This window comes from Cyprinodon variegatus, unplaced genomic scaffold, assembly GCF_000732505.1.
Source record: "Cyprinodon variegatus isolate N-32 unplaced genomic scaffold, C_variegatus-1.0 Scaffold181, whole genome shotgun sequence".
Lineage (NCBI taxonomy): Eukaryota > Metazoa > Chordata > Actinopteri > Cyprinodontiformes > Cyprinodontidae > Cyprinodon > Cyprinodon variegatus.
Genome location: NW_015150634.1, coordinates 560,940 through 574,604, shown reverse-complemented (window position 1 = coordinate 574,604; position 13,665 = coordinate 560,940). Strand labels below are relative to the sequence as shown.

Sequence of the window (13,665 nt, the reverse complement as noted above, 5' to 3'; positions counted from 1 at the left end):
TGTGCTGCAGACATAATGCCAAAAAAACTCTAATGACGATATTCTTTGGAACAGACATGGTGACGAATGGGTCCTTTTGACAATCTTTATAGTTCTGTTTTAATTCATCCATCCATCTTTTTCCGCTTATCTGGTGTTGGGTTGCGGGGGTAGCAGCTTCAGTAGGGAGGCCCTGACGTCCCTCTCCCCAGCCACTTAGGCCAGCTCCTCCGGGGGAATCCCAAGGCGTTCCCAGGCAAGCCGAGAAACGTAGTCCCTCCAGCGTGTCCTGGGTCTCCCCCTGGGCCTCCTCACAGTGGGACGTGCCTGGAACACCTCACCAGGGAGGCGTCCAGGAGGCATCCTAACCAGATGCCCGAGTCACCCTAACTGGCTCCTCTCGATGTGGAGGAGCAGCGGCTCTACTCTGAGTCCTCCCTGGATGACTGAGCTCCTCACCCTATCTCTAAGGGAGAGCCCAGACACACTACGGAGAAAACTCATTTCAGCCGCTTGTATCCAGGATCTCGCTCTTTCGGCCATGACCCAAAGCTCATGACTATAGATGAGGGTAGGAACGTATATCGACCGGTAAATTTAGAGCTTTGCTTTTTAGCTCAGCTCTCTCTTCACCACAACAGGCCGCTGTGAAGCGTACAGCACACACTTCACAGCAGATGCTGCCCCACTCTGGAGCCAAGCCTGGAGGTGGGGCACGCTGGCGAGCGCCTGGTGGCCGGGCTTTAACCCATGAAGCCTGGCTGGGCACAGCCCCGAAGAAGAAACGTGAGTCCCCCTTCCAATGGGCTCACCACCTGTAGGAGGGGCCAAAGGGGTCGGGTGCAATGTGTGATGGGTGGCAGTCGAGGGCGGGGACCTTGATGTTCTGATCCCCGCCTGAAGAAGCTGTCTTAATTCTGATTAACAAATTAGGTTTATAGCTTTTGTAGTGTTGAGATTGATCAGTTTCTGCTAAATGTTATTGTGAACCAAATTAGAGAAATTCTCTGATTTGTTTCAGTAGAATTGACCAGTTTAACTTAAGTTCAACTTAGGATTTCGTCACATTCATTTTAAATAAGTAAAAAATATGAAATATTCCTATATAATGAATTTTAATTGACCCAATATTCCAGAGAACAGTTTTATTCTATCTTTTAGTACATATCTATTTAGCAACTAATTATTTCACTTGCTTTTTTTCCCCATTGTAAGGGATTTTTAAATTTTACGTACAATAAAGTTAACATTTTTAAAGCCAAATACAGATTTTAAACTGGAACAACATAACAATTTGAATTAGATTAAATGACATGGAAATTGCACTTTATTCAGTGCAGTGCCACAAATATAATTTTGGTTCTGTGGCTCACTTAATATTTTTTAAAGATGAATTTTTTGGTTTCATGCTTTTTGGTGCCACCATTTAAACATGGTGGCCTCCACCCCGGCCCCACCTAGTAAATATGGTTTAGAACCGCCTCTGCCTCTCAAAGCTGAGGAACACATTTTCATGACTTGGACATGAACTGAAAAATAACAGCTGCTGTTGTTGTGCAGGTTGGCGAATAAATGATTGATTTTGTCTAAATTTAGATCACAAATGATCAGCCTCTGCCTCACATGATGGATGTATGCGGGCGTTTGGTTACTGGGCAGGCGCGGCGTGGTTGAAAGTGCTTAAAGTGTAAAAGTAACGAAGGAAAAAATTTTAAGGACATGCTTTACTGCACTTCCATATTAAAGTAACATTTTTCTACAATTCTAGATGATAATTTCCTCATACTTTTCTTAGTTTTATAAATATTGGCAAAGGTGTCAAATTTCACTTTGCATCAACCACAAAGAAATTGTCTGGATGAAACAAATTATTTTGGTAGATTTCTTTTTTATATCAACATGTAATAATGAAAATGAACTGAAGTGAAAAAGTCTGTTTAAAATGTAAGGAGAAGAAAGTAGATATAATTGCAAAAAAATGTAAGGAGAAGAAGTAAAAAGTTGCATGCTGCTGCAAGATGCTGTGGAAGCCATGCTGGTTCAGTATGCCTTCAATTTTGAAAAAATCCCCAACAGTTGTCATCAGCAAAGCACCTTTTCTGCGTCGCACAAAGACACAATGGTTGGAACCAAAGATCTCAAATTTAGACTCATCAGATCAAAGCACACATTTCCACTGGTCTAATGTTCATTCCTTGTGTTCTTTAGACAAAGCAAGTCTCTTCTGCTTGTTGCCTCTCCTTACCACTGGTTTCCTAGCAGCAGTTTTACCATGAAGGCCTGATTCACCTCTTTACAGTTGTTCTGGAGATGTGTCTGCTGCAAGAACTCTGTGTAGCATTGACCTGGTCTCTAATCTGAGCTGCTGTTAACCTGCGATTTCAGAGGCTTGTGACTCAGATGAACTTATTCTCCGCAGCAGAGGCGACTCTTGGTCTTCCTTTCCTGGGGCGGTCCTCATATGAGCCAGTTTCTTTGTAGCACTCGATGGTTTTTGCGACTGCACTTGGGGACACGGTTTTGCCAATTTTTCAAACTGACTGACCTTCATTTCTTAAAGTAATGATGCCCACTAGTTTTTCTTTACTTAGCTGTTTTTTTCTTGCCATAATACAAATACTAGCAGTCGATTCAGTACGACTATCAGTTGTTTATCCCCCTGACTTCTGCACAACACAACTGATGGTCCCAACCCCATTTATAAGGCAATAAATCCCTCCTATTAAACCTGACAGGGGACACCTGCGAAGTGAAAACCATTTCAGGTGACTACCACTTGAGTCTCATCAAGAGATGAGACTCAAGTGGTGCGCGAAGCAGTAATCAAAGGTGGCTACTTTGAAGAACCTAGAATTTAAGACATATTTTCAGTTTTTTTTTACACTTTTTGTTAAGTATATAATTCCACATGTGTTAATTCATAGTTTTGATTCCTTCAGTGTGAATCTTTCATTTTCATAGTCATGAAAATAAAGAAAACTCTTCGAATGAGAAGATATATATATATATATATATATATATATGCGTAATAATGGTGGTAAACTACTTTTTTTTTTTTTTTTACTTTTACACCAGTCAGTGAAGGGTAAACCATCAGCCTCCTGTAAAGTGGTTCATCTTACCACAAGGAAAGAGCCACAAGACTGTCACTGAGTCAGTGTCACAGACGGTTGTTAATGTGGTTTTCCGGTGAGACAGTTAGTGAAGATAACTGATCGACTCATAAACACTCGTATTACCATCGCAGGGACTTGGATGATGATGTATTAAGGTGAAATGTAACTTAGTGCTGCTTTAAAGCCCAAGTGAATGCCTTACGTTATTTTGTGTCTCTCCTCCAGATTAGCAGATTACGATGTGGTGGTGACCACATACGGTTTGGTCAATAAGGAGATTCCAGTCCAGAAGGAGGACGCTGATAACCCCAGCAAAGATCCTGATCAGATGGTAAATACAGCAAATATAAACGTTTGTTTTTATGTAAAAACAAAACAATCAAATCCATTATTATTCTAAAGTGTAGAAGGTTTAGGATCGTTTTAGACAAATATAATGGAAAGAATGAATTCACCTCAGCTGATATATTGTACCTGCAGCCTTCAGGTTCCTCACCTCTTCTGCGAGTATCCTGGGCCCGTGTGGTTCTGGATGAAGCCCACAACATTAAAAATCCCAAAGTGCAGACCTCCATGGCCGTGTGTCAGCTAAGAGCCCGCGCACGCTGGGCCGTCACCGGGACCCCCATCCAGAACAACCTGCTGGACATGTACTCACTGCTCAAGTAGGATGAAACCCGCTTTTTTTGACACGATTATCAGCTCAACATCTGTCCTTCAAATTCTTATTTTGATCTAGGGAATTAATATTTATTGAATAAATGTTTTTCTTCAATATTTTAAAGTTCAATTTAAATAATGATTCCATTCAAAAGACATCTTTACAAATTATATATTTTCTTTTTTTTTCATTAAGTTTCTCAATCAACATTCTTTTGAAATATTAAAAAGTTAAACATTTTGGAAAAAACATTTTGGAATGATTGAATGAATAACGTTATTTCAGACAAACCAATAATAAAAAAAAACAATATCTGAGAAAATTCACTCTCAAAACCTTTTTCATTATTATTAAAACGTGTTTCAGGGTTTCATTTCTATATTGGATCTTGAGGTTAATGTACAATATTTATTTATTTACTTTTTTCTATTTCCATTTAAAAAATAAGTTATTTGTTTGCAATAATAATGGAACTTAATTTAACTTAATTCACTCCATATAGAGGGCTGTTTGAATTCAGCTTTGTTGAGAAGCCTGGAGAACGTCTCCTAACTCAGCATTTGTCGCTCAGGTTCCTGCGTTGTTCCCCTTTCGATGAGTACAAGCTCTGGAAAGCTCAGGTGGACAACGGCTCCAACAGGGGCCGAGAGAGACTCAACATCCTGACGAGGACTCTGCTGCTGAGACGGACTAAAAATCAGCTCGACTCGATGGGAAAACCACTGGTAGGAGAAAATATATATATTTATTGACATGCAATAAGAGTTCCTACTAACTGCTAAGAAAGACTAAATCCAGGTGCTGCGTTCTACAGGTGGATCTTCCTAACCGGACCTGTGAAGTACATGAGCTCAAACTCTCTGAGGACGAGCAGGCCGTATATGACGTGGTGTTCGCTCAGTCCAGGTAAAATTACAGTAAATGACATTTTTTTAATAGAGAACACTATAGATTTTAGTTATATACTGAGAGTTTTTTTTTCTGCACGTTTGTTTTGTTGTTTTAAATGTTTTTTACCATCAGAAAAGTTTGATCCTTAAATCCAATGCACAAAACTCTCCTCCTCTTGCATGTTTCCGCTGTCCATAGCGTTCCTTGACAGTGTTGTTTCCAAGTCACCAATTTAGTGCTACTTGGTCCCAATGGAATTTCCCATTGGGAACCTACTAGCAATAAGTTGCTAACTGGTTAGCAAAATGCTTCCAAGACACCGGCCACAACCAAACTTGCTTGCGAACCTTCCACCACAACAATCCCACCCTCTTGATAATCGACCAATCACATTCACTTTATTCATTTGGGTAAAGTTGGAAATGCAACGGTTGGAACAGCCACTTCCCTACAACTTTGGCAAGTGGGCCTTTTTTTTTTTTTTTTTTTTAACTCCCTGATGTTCAACATTCTGAAGCCAGGATTCTAATTTTGACACGCTCGCTTCCAAAGCTACAAAAATACTACACTTATTACACATCCCATTATCACTAAAGGAGGCAGAGGAATAACTGAACATCTGACACAAGGGAGCAAGAGAGAGGAGAGGAAGAAGAGTCATAAAAGAGTCAAGGGAGGGAGACTAGAGTCCTGCAACGGGTCGGGTACCCACGGATCCCCGACGGGTCACCTGCTAAAATGCTCTTTTGCGAGTGAAAAATACATAAATAAAAATAAACGGGTCGGGGTCGGGCGGATATTTTTTTAGTGCGGGCGGGTAGTTGGTGATTTTTTTTTTTTTTTATGCGTGTGTGTTGTTATGGACATCAGAAATGTTATATTAATCAGGCACTGGGGTCACCCTTGTTGTGGCTTAAATCCCTGCCGGCAGTGTGGGCTTCCCTCCAAAAAGGCCACAGTCAGTGCATACACGTCTGCTGCAGTGTTAATGGCGCTGTTCTGCAGCGCAGCGTACTATAGCCTATTACTTCATGTGTTAACGGGTCGGGTTGCGGGTTAAATATCAACGGGTAGGGTCGGGTTGGGATTTGAATTGAAGATATCCGCGGGTGACGGGGTCGGGTTCGGTAGTCATCCTAACGGGTGCGGGCGGGTGCGGGTTGGTAAAACTCGACCCGTGCGGGACTCTAAGGGAGACGGCAAAGCCATAGTAATGCAAAGCTGGCGCCGGCCTAAGCTAGCTACTCCTTACTACCAGAAATAAAATCGTGTAAATGCCACAAGTGCAGCAGAAGGTGCTATGTTTGAAAGTGCTTCTGGACAGTTAGAGTTACTTAGATGCAGAGATATCACAGAAAAATAGAACTTAATTCAGACGGAGATGGCCTGAATAACAATGCAGCTTAGCATTTAAAACAGGAAGTGAACTTGATATGTCTGACCAACAGCAGCAGTAGCAACCTCTAGTGGCAGTTCAGTGACGGATGACTGCCACCACCTAAGACTAGCATATAGCTATGATAAAAACCACTTTTATAAAGCAGCAGCCTATGAGGACAGTGGACCGCTGTGACAGCTAATCCCATAATGCATAATGAGAAAGTTGAGCTTTCATTTTTGATCCGCCCAAAAATAAAAGATCCTCCTCTATACCTTTAAGAGGGTCTGATGTGTCACTGTCATGTGACCCACAGCCTTGCTTTCTGGTAGTCTGAGCTCCTCATTACCATAAAGGCAAAGAAAGTTTGTTTATATAGCACATTTTGGTGGCAAGGCTATTCATAGTGCTGTACATGAGAATTAATTAAAAAAGAAATTAAATTAATAAGATAAAGTTATCATGTAAAAATTCACATAATGATTATAAAAGAGCGTATGAAGTTAAAAATATATTAAACTTAGCAGATAAGAAATATTTTTGATTCACTGACTTGAATCTGAAGGTCTGAATTTGTTCTTGTCTTCATGAGTAACTCCAGGAATTCTCAGCCTGCTGCTCCAAAAGTTTTCTGCTATCAGATTCCAAAACGATGAGAAAGACGGTTTAATTTGGTGACTGCATTGTGCTGCCAGTGGCCTTTAGGGGGCGCCAAACCTGGAACTTAAAGGGCTAGCACCCCTAGTGGCTAATATTTGTAGTGTTGATTTAAAATGTGCAATAAATGATTTTTTTCATTGCCCACCAGATTTGTTTATTGATAGATATTGGCTAAAATTATCAGGTTTTAAAGTAAAAGATTGAACAAAAGAAGAATCTATAGATTTGCCAAATAACATTTATCAATATTAGACATAATAAGATATGAAACTATATTTAATTGTTGTAGAAATGACTTTGGATTCCAGTCGGGGCAACAAGGAAAACAATCATTGTTTTTAATATTACACAGAATTACCAGGACAACGGCAGATATGATGGCTTTTATGTTACCAGACATATTTATAAATGTTTTTCCTTTAGATCTACTCTGCAAAACTATCTGAAGAGACATGAAGGGAAGGATTTGGACAAGGGAAAAACTTCCAGTGTCAATCCGTTTGATAAAGGTTAGACGTCACCTGACATCTAGCATGCTCTGATAAAACCAGGAACTAAGATCGTGCCTTTTGCTCTGGCTGCAGTGGCCCAGGAGTTCGGTTTATCCCAGCCTGATCCCGCAGTGTCCAGCTCTCAGCAGGCATCCAGCACTGTTCACATCCTCTCACTGCTGCTACGTCTCAGACAGTGCTGCTGCCACCTGTCGCTTCTTAAGAAGGTTCGGAGGCTCTTTTATTTAAATTTTTTCTATCTCCTATTGAACTCATCTGTATAGAATGCATAACAATTGTTCCTCCTTTTCCCACCAGACATTGGACTCATCGGAGCTGCAGGGTGATGGGATCGTTCTGTCGCTGGAGGAGCAGCTGAACGCCCTGTCCCTCTCTTCAACGCCCTCTCAGTCAGGCCCTGACCCCAATGACACTGTAGCCTTGAACGGCACGCGGTTCCCCTCCAAGCTGTTTGAGGAGACCAGTAAAAGCACCAAGGTGACTCCAGGGTTCCCTTACATGTATTTGATCATGGTACTCTCTCAGCAAAATAAAAGAATTAATAGGAAATATGTTAGCATAGTGCATTTTGTGCACATATTCTAAGCATGATATGAGTTTAAAATTAATTTAAATATAATGTGATGTCAACATGATCCCCCTGGGTCCTGTCTGTCTTGCAGCAAAGCTGGATAGTGAAGCTAACTGGTGGTTTTCTGAAAATGTTGCACTAACAAAATGTACTTAACCACCATGCAGCTTGTGTCACTAATTTACCTCATGAAGCCTCTGATTAGTGTCTTTTCAGTAAAATTAGACGTATGCGGTGTGGATTCAGACGATGTATATAAATTCATACATTGTTTCGTTATGTGAGGGTAACTTTTGGTACATTTCAACGAAATTTCAAAAGATAAATTACTGAAAGTAATTTTATCACATGGTGAATTGATTGATTGACTTTATTGATCATCAGCTCAGTAGTCAAAAAGAAGAAGGTGCCAAAGGAGGGGAAATATATATATATATGTATATCCTCACCTATCCCTCTTTTTCTACTAAAAAACTTTTAGATTTCTGCCATCACTTCTGAGCTCATGACGATAACAGAGAAGGGCGACAATCAGAAAAGGTAAAAAAAAAAAAAAATGACTTTTAACAATACATAGTTTTGTAGTTTTTCATCTGTTTATTCACAAAAAGTCGCTTTTAAATTTTTTCGCCACTCTTTTTTTTTTTTTTTTTTTTAGGGATGACCTCATCCAAATAGAAACATTTCCTTCTTCCTCATTTTGGATCCTGTCCTCCCTTAAGCTTTATTTTTTAACCTCCCAACACTAATATCGATCTGTTGACCGCTTGTGTTTCCTGCCGGCTCGCTGTGCAGCGTGATCGTGTCGCAGTGGACCAGCATGCTCAGCATCATAGCAGTTCATCTGCGGCAGATGGGCCTGACTTACGGGGTCATTGACGGCTCGGTGAACCCCAAACGGCGCATGGAGTTGGTGGAAGAGTTTAACACAAACCCTAAAGGACCGCAGGTACACCTTCTTCTGATTCTTCAAATCAGTTCATGTATTTCTTTAAATAATGCAATAGTTTGTGTGTTTTTCCTTTAACATGGTTTCTTTTTTCTAGGTTATGCTCGTTTCTCTGTGTGCTGGTGGAGTTGGACTCAATCTTATCGGAGGAAATCATCTCTTCCTCATAGATATGCATTGGTGAGATCACAGCACACATAATGGAGCACAGTAGTGATGGGTCTAGCAACACCGATGCGCCGGCGCATGTGTCTAGCTTTAACAGCAAAACCATGTGTTGGTGCACATATCGTCAACAGAAGGTCAAGTGACCGATACAGGAGCTGTTTTGGACCGACTGATGCACTAAACTATGTTTATAAGCGCATCTGTCAACACAACGAATCTGCCAAAAAAAAAAAAAATCTGATCTTTTGTTATTTATCATCAAATTAATCAAGAAAAATGGATTATCCTCAAGGGAAAAGAGAGGTTTTAGGCGACTGGGACAATTCGGATTAGATTAGATTAGATGAGCTTTATTGATCTCACAGCGGAGAAATTCACTTGTCACATATTGGCATAGAAGTCAAAGAAGGTGCAAACAAGGAGGAAAAGATGCATTAGGAATAAACAATATATATATACAGTATATCCAGGTATATACAGTATATCAAGATAAATAAGGATTAAGGTGCAAGTGTACATGTATCGCACACTATGAAAAACAAAATAAAAATAGGAACTAAGGAAATAAGAAATGAAAAAATAAAAATATGTACAGTCCGGATGGCTTATATACAGGTGGATTTACTTTTACGTTAAAGTGTAGTAGGTAAGGAGCAACGGTGATCTCATATTTGATTTAATGTTCTTGCTGTGTCATCCTGTTCCTCTCAGTTATCACTTAACTTATCTGAATTCAAATTGACTCTTAGTTTGCTGTTCTTTGTGTAGTTATCTTAAATAAATAAATCCTACTCCTATATGCTCAGTTAAGTTTTCCTGTTTTCTGTTCAAATTTATTGATTGTCTAAAAGTCTATCTGAAAATATCACACATTTTTTTTGTGATCAATTTTTTATTGTTTTTCACATTTTGTACATTAGAGGAGGAACATGTGCACTACCCACAGGTAGTCAACATTTTGTACAGTGTATACAGATTTGTGTCATCAGAAGTAGATCACCTTTCCTCCCCACCCATGTTAACACTCCCCAGCCCTTGCCCTCATTTCTACCCTCCCCACCCATTGATGTCAAGGCATTAAATAAATAGCAACAATAATAATAAAAAATGATAGTAAGAAATGAAAATAATAAAAAAAGGGGTGGAAATAAAGTAAATAAAATCAGTAAAATAACCCCCTTCCCCTACCATCCAAAATATAAAAATATCAGACATATTTTTAATTTAAACGAAAATAAGAAATAATACATCAAAGCAAAAAATGGTGTTAAATATGATTTAATATTATAGGTCATCAAATCATTGTCAGTTTAGTCTGTCAGAGTCTGCCTGTAGGGTTGTTAAATGTCCAGCAGGTGTCAGTATTCAGTGATACGGTATCGAAACAATATCAATATAAGGTAGTTTGCCAATGTGTCAAATGCTTCACGATGCCTCATGAACCCATCACTAGAGCACAGCTTTCAAACAGCACCAGCATATGGAAAGGGGGCAGAATGCCAAAGCATGGCTGATTTGTCAAATATTTGTTAATTTGAAAACCATTTATTATTTCTTTCCACGTCAAAATGATGTTCTCCTTTACGTTCATCTGTCAAATAATAGAATAGAAAATCTCTTTATCATCCCACAATGGGGGAATTGTGTTGTTCCAGCCGCAAAATGTTATAGCAGAAGTGGTCACACAATGTTGACCTTAGAAAAGTGTATAAAAATAACAGATAAGAAAATAAATAAAATTTTGTACTGTACAGTGTTTTTACAATATTAATACTCTATATCCAAATAAACATCAGTTTGATTTTCATGTATCAAAAAAGATGCATGAGATTGAATATTTAAAAAAAAATGGCGGTGATGTTTTCTTTATTTTAAAAGGAAAATAATAAAGATCAGACAAATGCATTTTCTATGTTTCTGACTAATAATAATACAATTAATTCAGCCTTTGTTTGGTGCAGTGCAGTAGTATTTACAATGTATTGCGTTAGAGAACCTAACAAAATCCCTGGTCCCTTTAAATTCTTTGACAGGAACCCAGCCTTGGAGGATCAGGCCTGTGACCGGATCTATAGAGTCGGACAACGTAAAGATGTCACCATTCACAGGTAGCTCTTATTTAAAACAGAATAATCCCTTTTAAAGGCTTCCTAAGCCGCCTGGAAATAGATGGAATTTAAATTTGATGTTCTGGGAAGGTATGAAAGGACGGGATTTAAGGACTGAAATGTATTCATTTATTCCAGACTTTGTTCCCTATCTTACAGCAGCATCTCGTTAAATTTGAATTTTATTTTAAATTTAAGCTCCTGTCACACCTTGATGATTTATCCAGCATATGCCTGATGTACGAAAAATCTGGCAAAAACGCTGGCATACATTGGATAAGTTACGGGTACTTTTTGTATAAATTATGAGCACGCTGGCACACGTGACATACGACGTACATCAATAGATTTTGAGAATGTTCAAAATTTTTTGACGTATGCCAGCGTATGCTCATATGTGGTCATAACTTACATGTATGTTATCTGATCATTGACATACATTAAGTGTAAGTTACTCATAAGTTGTGGTGTCTAGCTTTTTCAAAACCTATGAGTAGCTTGTACGTAACTGATCAAGACCTTATCTCCAACCTTTATCAATGTATTTGATGTGTTCCAGATGACCGCTTAACGTGCCTTTAACTTAAAGCTACTGTATACTGGCGTATTGGCAGCGTTTTGGTATAAAAGGGGGTTCACAGGAGGAAACTGTCGGTACTCTTTCAGACATCACCACCATCATAGGGTGGTGTGATGGATCCTCCCTGCCTTCACGCCCACGACCAACAAACTTCCTAGCAGACATGACGCTGAATCTGATGCGACTGCAAACCTTCATTCTTTCTTTTTATTTTTTTTATTTTGGCGGGTGCTAAACAGCAGCTAGGTTAATGCTGTGATCAAATAAAAGTTTTTATGCAGGCCTGGCGCCTCCTGGCGCATTTCTGCCCCCCTCAGGATACTGGCTTGTGACATTTCATAGCCATTAGGCTGCCATGCGTTATGCATAGGCTGTCGTTGGACATAAGTTCTGGACTCACTATGAAAACGCTATGTATACACCCAAAATTGAAAAAAAAAAAATACATAGAAAGTTCAGCTATGCCAGCGTTTTAGCGGATTCTGGGACGTCAGGCATACGCTGGTTAAATCGGCAAGGTGTGACCGGGGCTTTAGATTATTTCAGTAACTCAGTTCACCAAGTAAAACATTATGTTGGTTAATCAGACATAAACTGATGTTTAAATCTAAAAATGTATTTAACATTAGAATGGATAGGATTGATAAGTATGTGCCATACCTGCTCAAAGGTTGTCTTCATATGATAATGTAATTAAGTGTATCAGAATACATATTTCTGACCAGGTTATCTGCCTTCAAAGGTTCACCTTTGATATTTGTTGGTTTATACATTATTAAAAATAACAGCATGCGGTGTTCCCCAAGGATCCATCTTCGGGCCCTTTTTATTCCGTATCAACAGGCTCCCCCCTAACTCACCATGAACAGTCTTTGCATGTTGTCTTTCCATCCTTCTTTGCTTACTTCCTTTCCTCCACATGGGGTGTTCTTACTTTTCCACCTGTCTCCTTACTTACTTCTGTCCTTTCCTTATCTCCTTTTCTTTTTACCTAATTTCTAGAGCTACGCTGCTCAAGGTTGCTGCATCTGGGATTAAAACAAGTGACAAAACATTTCCCAAATAAAAAGAGAAGTTTTTTATTTATTTGAATTAAACATTAAGGGTTTCTTTTTTGGTTCTATCTCCTTTTTTGTGATTTTATCCAATGTTTCCTTATCTCTTTCCTTTCAGTCCTTCCTTCCTACCCTACCCCCCTTATAAAACGCTTACTCTTATCAAGCTTCATTTCTTAATTTTCTTTTTTCATGTTTCAAAGTTATAGAACTCTGTCACCTACATTCATTGGAATATATGGGATCCCTGTTATGTTAAAATTTGATATTTCTCAATAAATCAAATATTACGAAACAACAAATGTATAAGTAATGTAATAAATACAAAATATATGGTTTAAGTTTGTTTATTTTTAAATAAAACTATTTATTGTTGGCAAAGTGTAACCTCAGTGTCTGTACAAATGTATTTGCTCAATTTGTGATTGCAGGTTTGTGTGTGAAGGAACAGTGGAGGAAAAAATTACCACCCTGCAGACAAAGAAGAAAGAGCTGGCCCAGAATGTGCTTTCAGGAACAGGAAGCACCGTCTCCAAACTCTCCTTGGCTGATCTCAAAATCATTTTTGGTGTTTGAAACTAAACAAATGTCTGTTGGTCATCCTTTTGAATGTTTACACAGGAGTTTGCGTTAATATTTCTGTATGTATGTAAACGTCTTTATCCAAATGATCAAAAAAGAATTGGATTAAAACAGTTAAATTAAAGGCAATATTAAGTCCAGTTGGTGACTTCATTTGTCCTAAGCTTGTTACTCTTCTTACTGCAGCTGCTGCTTCAGTTTTTGATCTACTCTTCTAATCGTTGCATTTAGATATTGTAAGAAAATGGCCACATAATCAGCAATGCTGCAGTAACTGTGGAACTATAGATCTGTTGTTGCAGGTTGAATACTTTGCAAACACAATGTTTACATATTGTGTTCCTTTCTAGGCTTTTTTCTTTGTTGGTGTTCAAATATGTTCATGTTTGTGTTGTATCAAGTGTGTATTCAGACTTTTTTAATAAATTAAGGCCACCATTAATTCACTTTGATTT

At 38.8% G+C, this 13,665-nt stretch overlaps 1 protein-coding gene across 2 annotated transcripts in view; it reads left to right on the top strand.

Annotated features, from left to right (window-relative positions):
* Positions 1-13,665, top strand: part of ttf2 (transcription termination factor, RNA polymerase II) — a 23,482-nt gene extending 9,817 nt beyond the window's left edge. For both annotated transcript variants that reach the window (XM_015378908.1, XM_015378907.1), the window contains exons 12-23: positions 3,321-3,426; positions 3,576-3,760; positions 4,328-4,481; positions 4,571-4,662; positions 7,109-7,194; positions 7,270-7,403; positions 7,495-7,674; positions 8,250-8,308; positions 8,564-8,717; positions 8,815-8,897; positions 10,919-10,993; positions 13,060-13,665. In XM_015378908.1, coding sequence (XP_015234394.1) covers positions 3,321-3,426; positions 3,576-3,760; positions 4,328-4,481; positions 4,571-4,662; positions 7,109-7,194; positions 7,270-7,403; positions 7,495-7,674; positions 8,250-8,308; positions 8,564-8,717; positions 8,815-8,897; positions 10,919-10,993; positions 13,060-13,204 — 1,453 coding nt within the window. In that variant the 3' untranslated portion in view covers positions 13,205-13,665. The remainder of the gene's footprint in view (positions 1-3,320; positions 3,427-3,575; positions 3,761-4,327; positions 4,482-4,570; positions 4,663-7,108; positions 7,195-7,269; positions 7,404-7,494; positions 7,675-8,249; positions 8,309-8,563; positions 8,718-8,814; positions 8,898-10,918; positions 10,994-13,059) is intronic.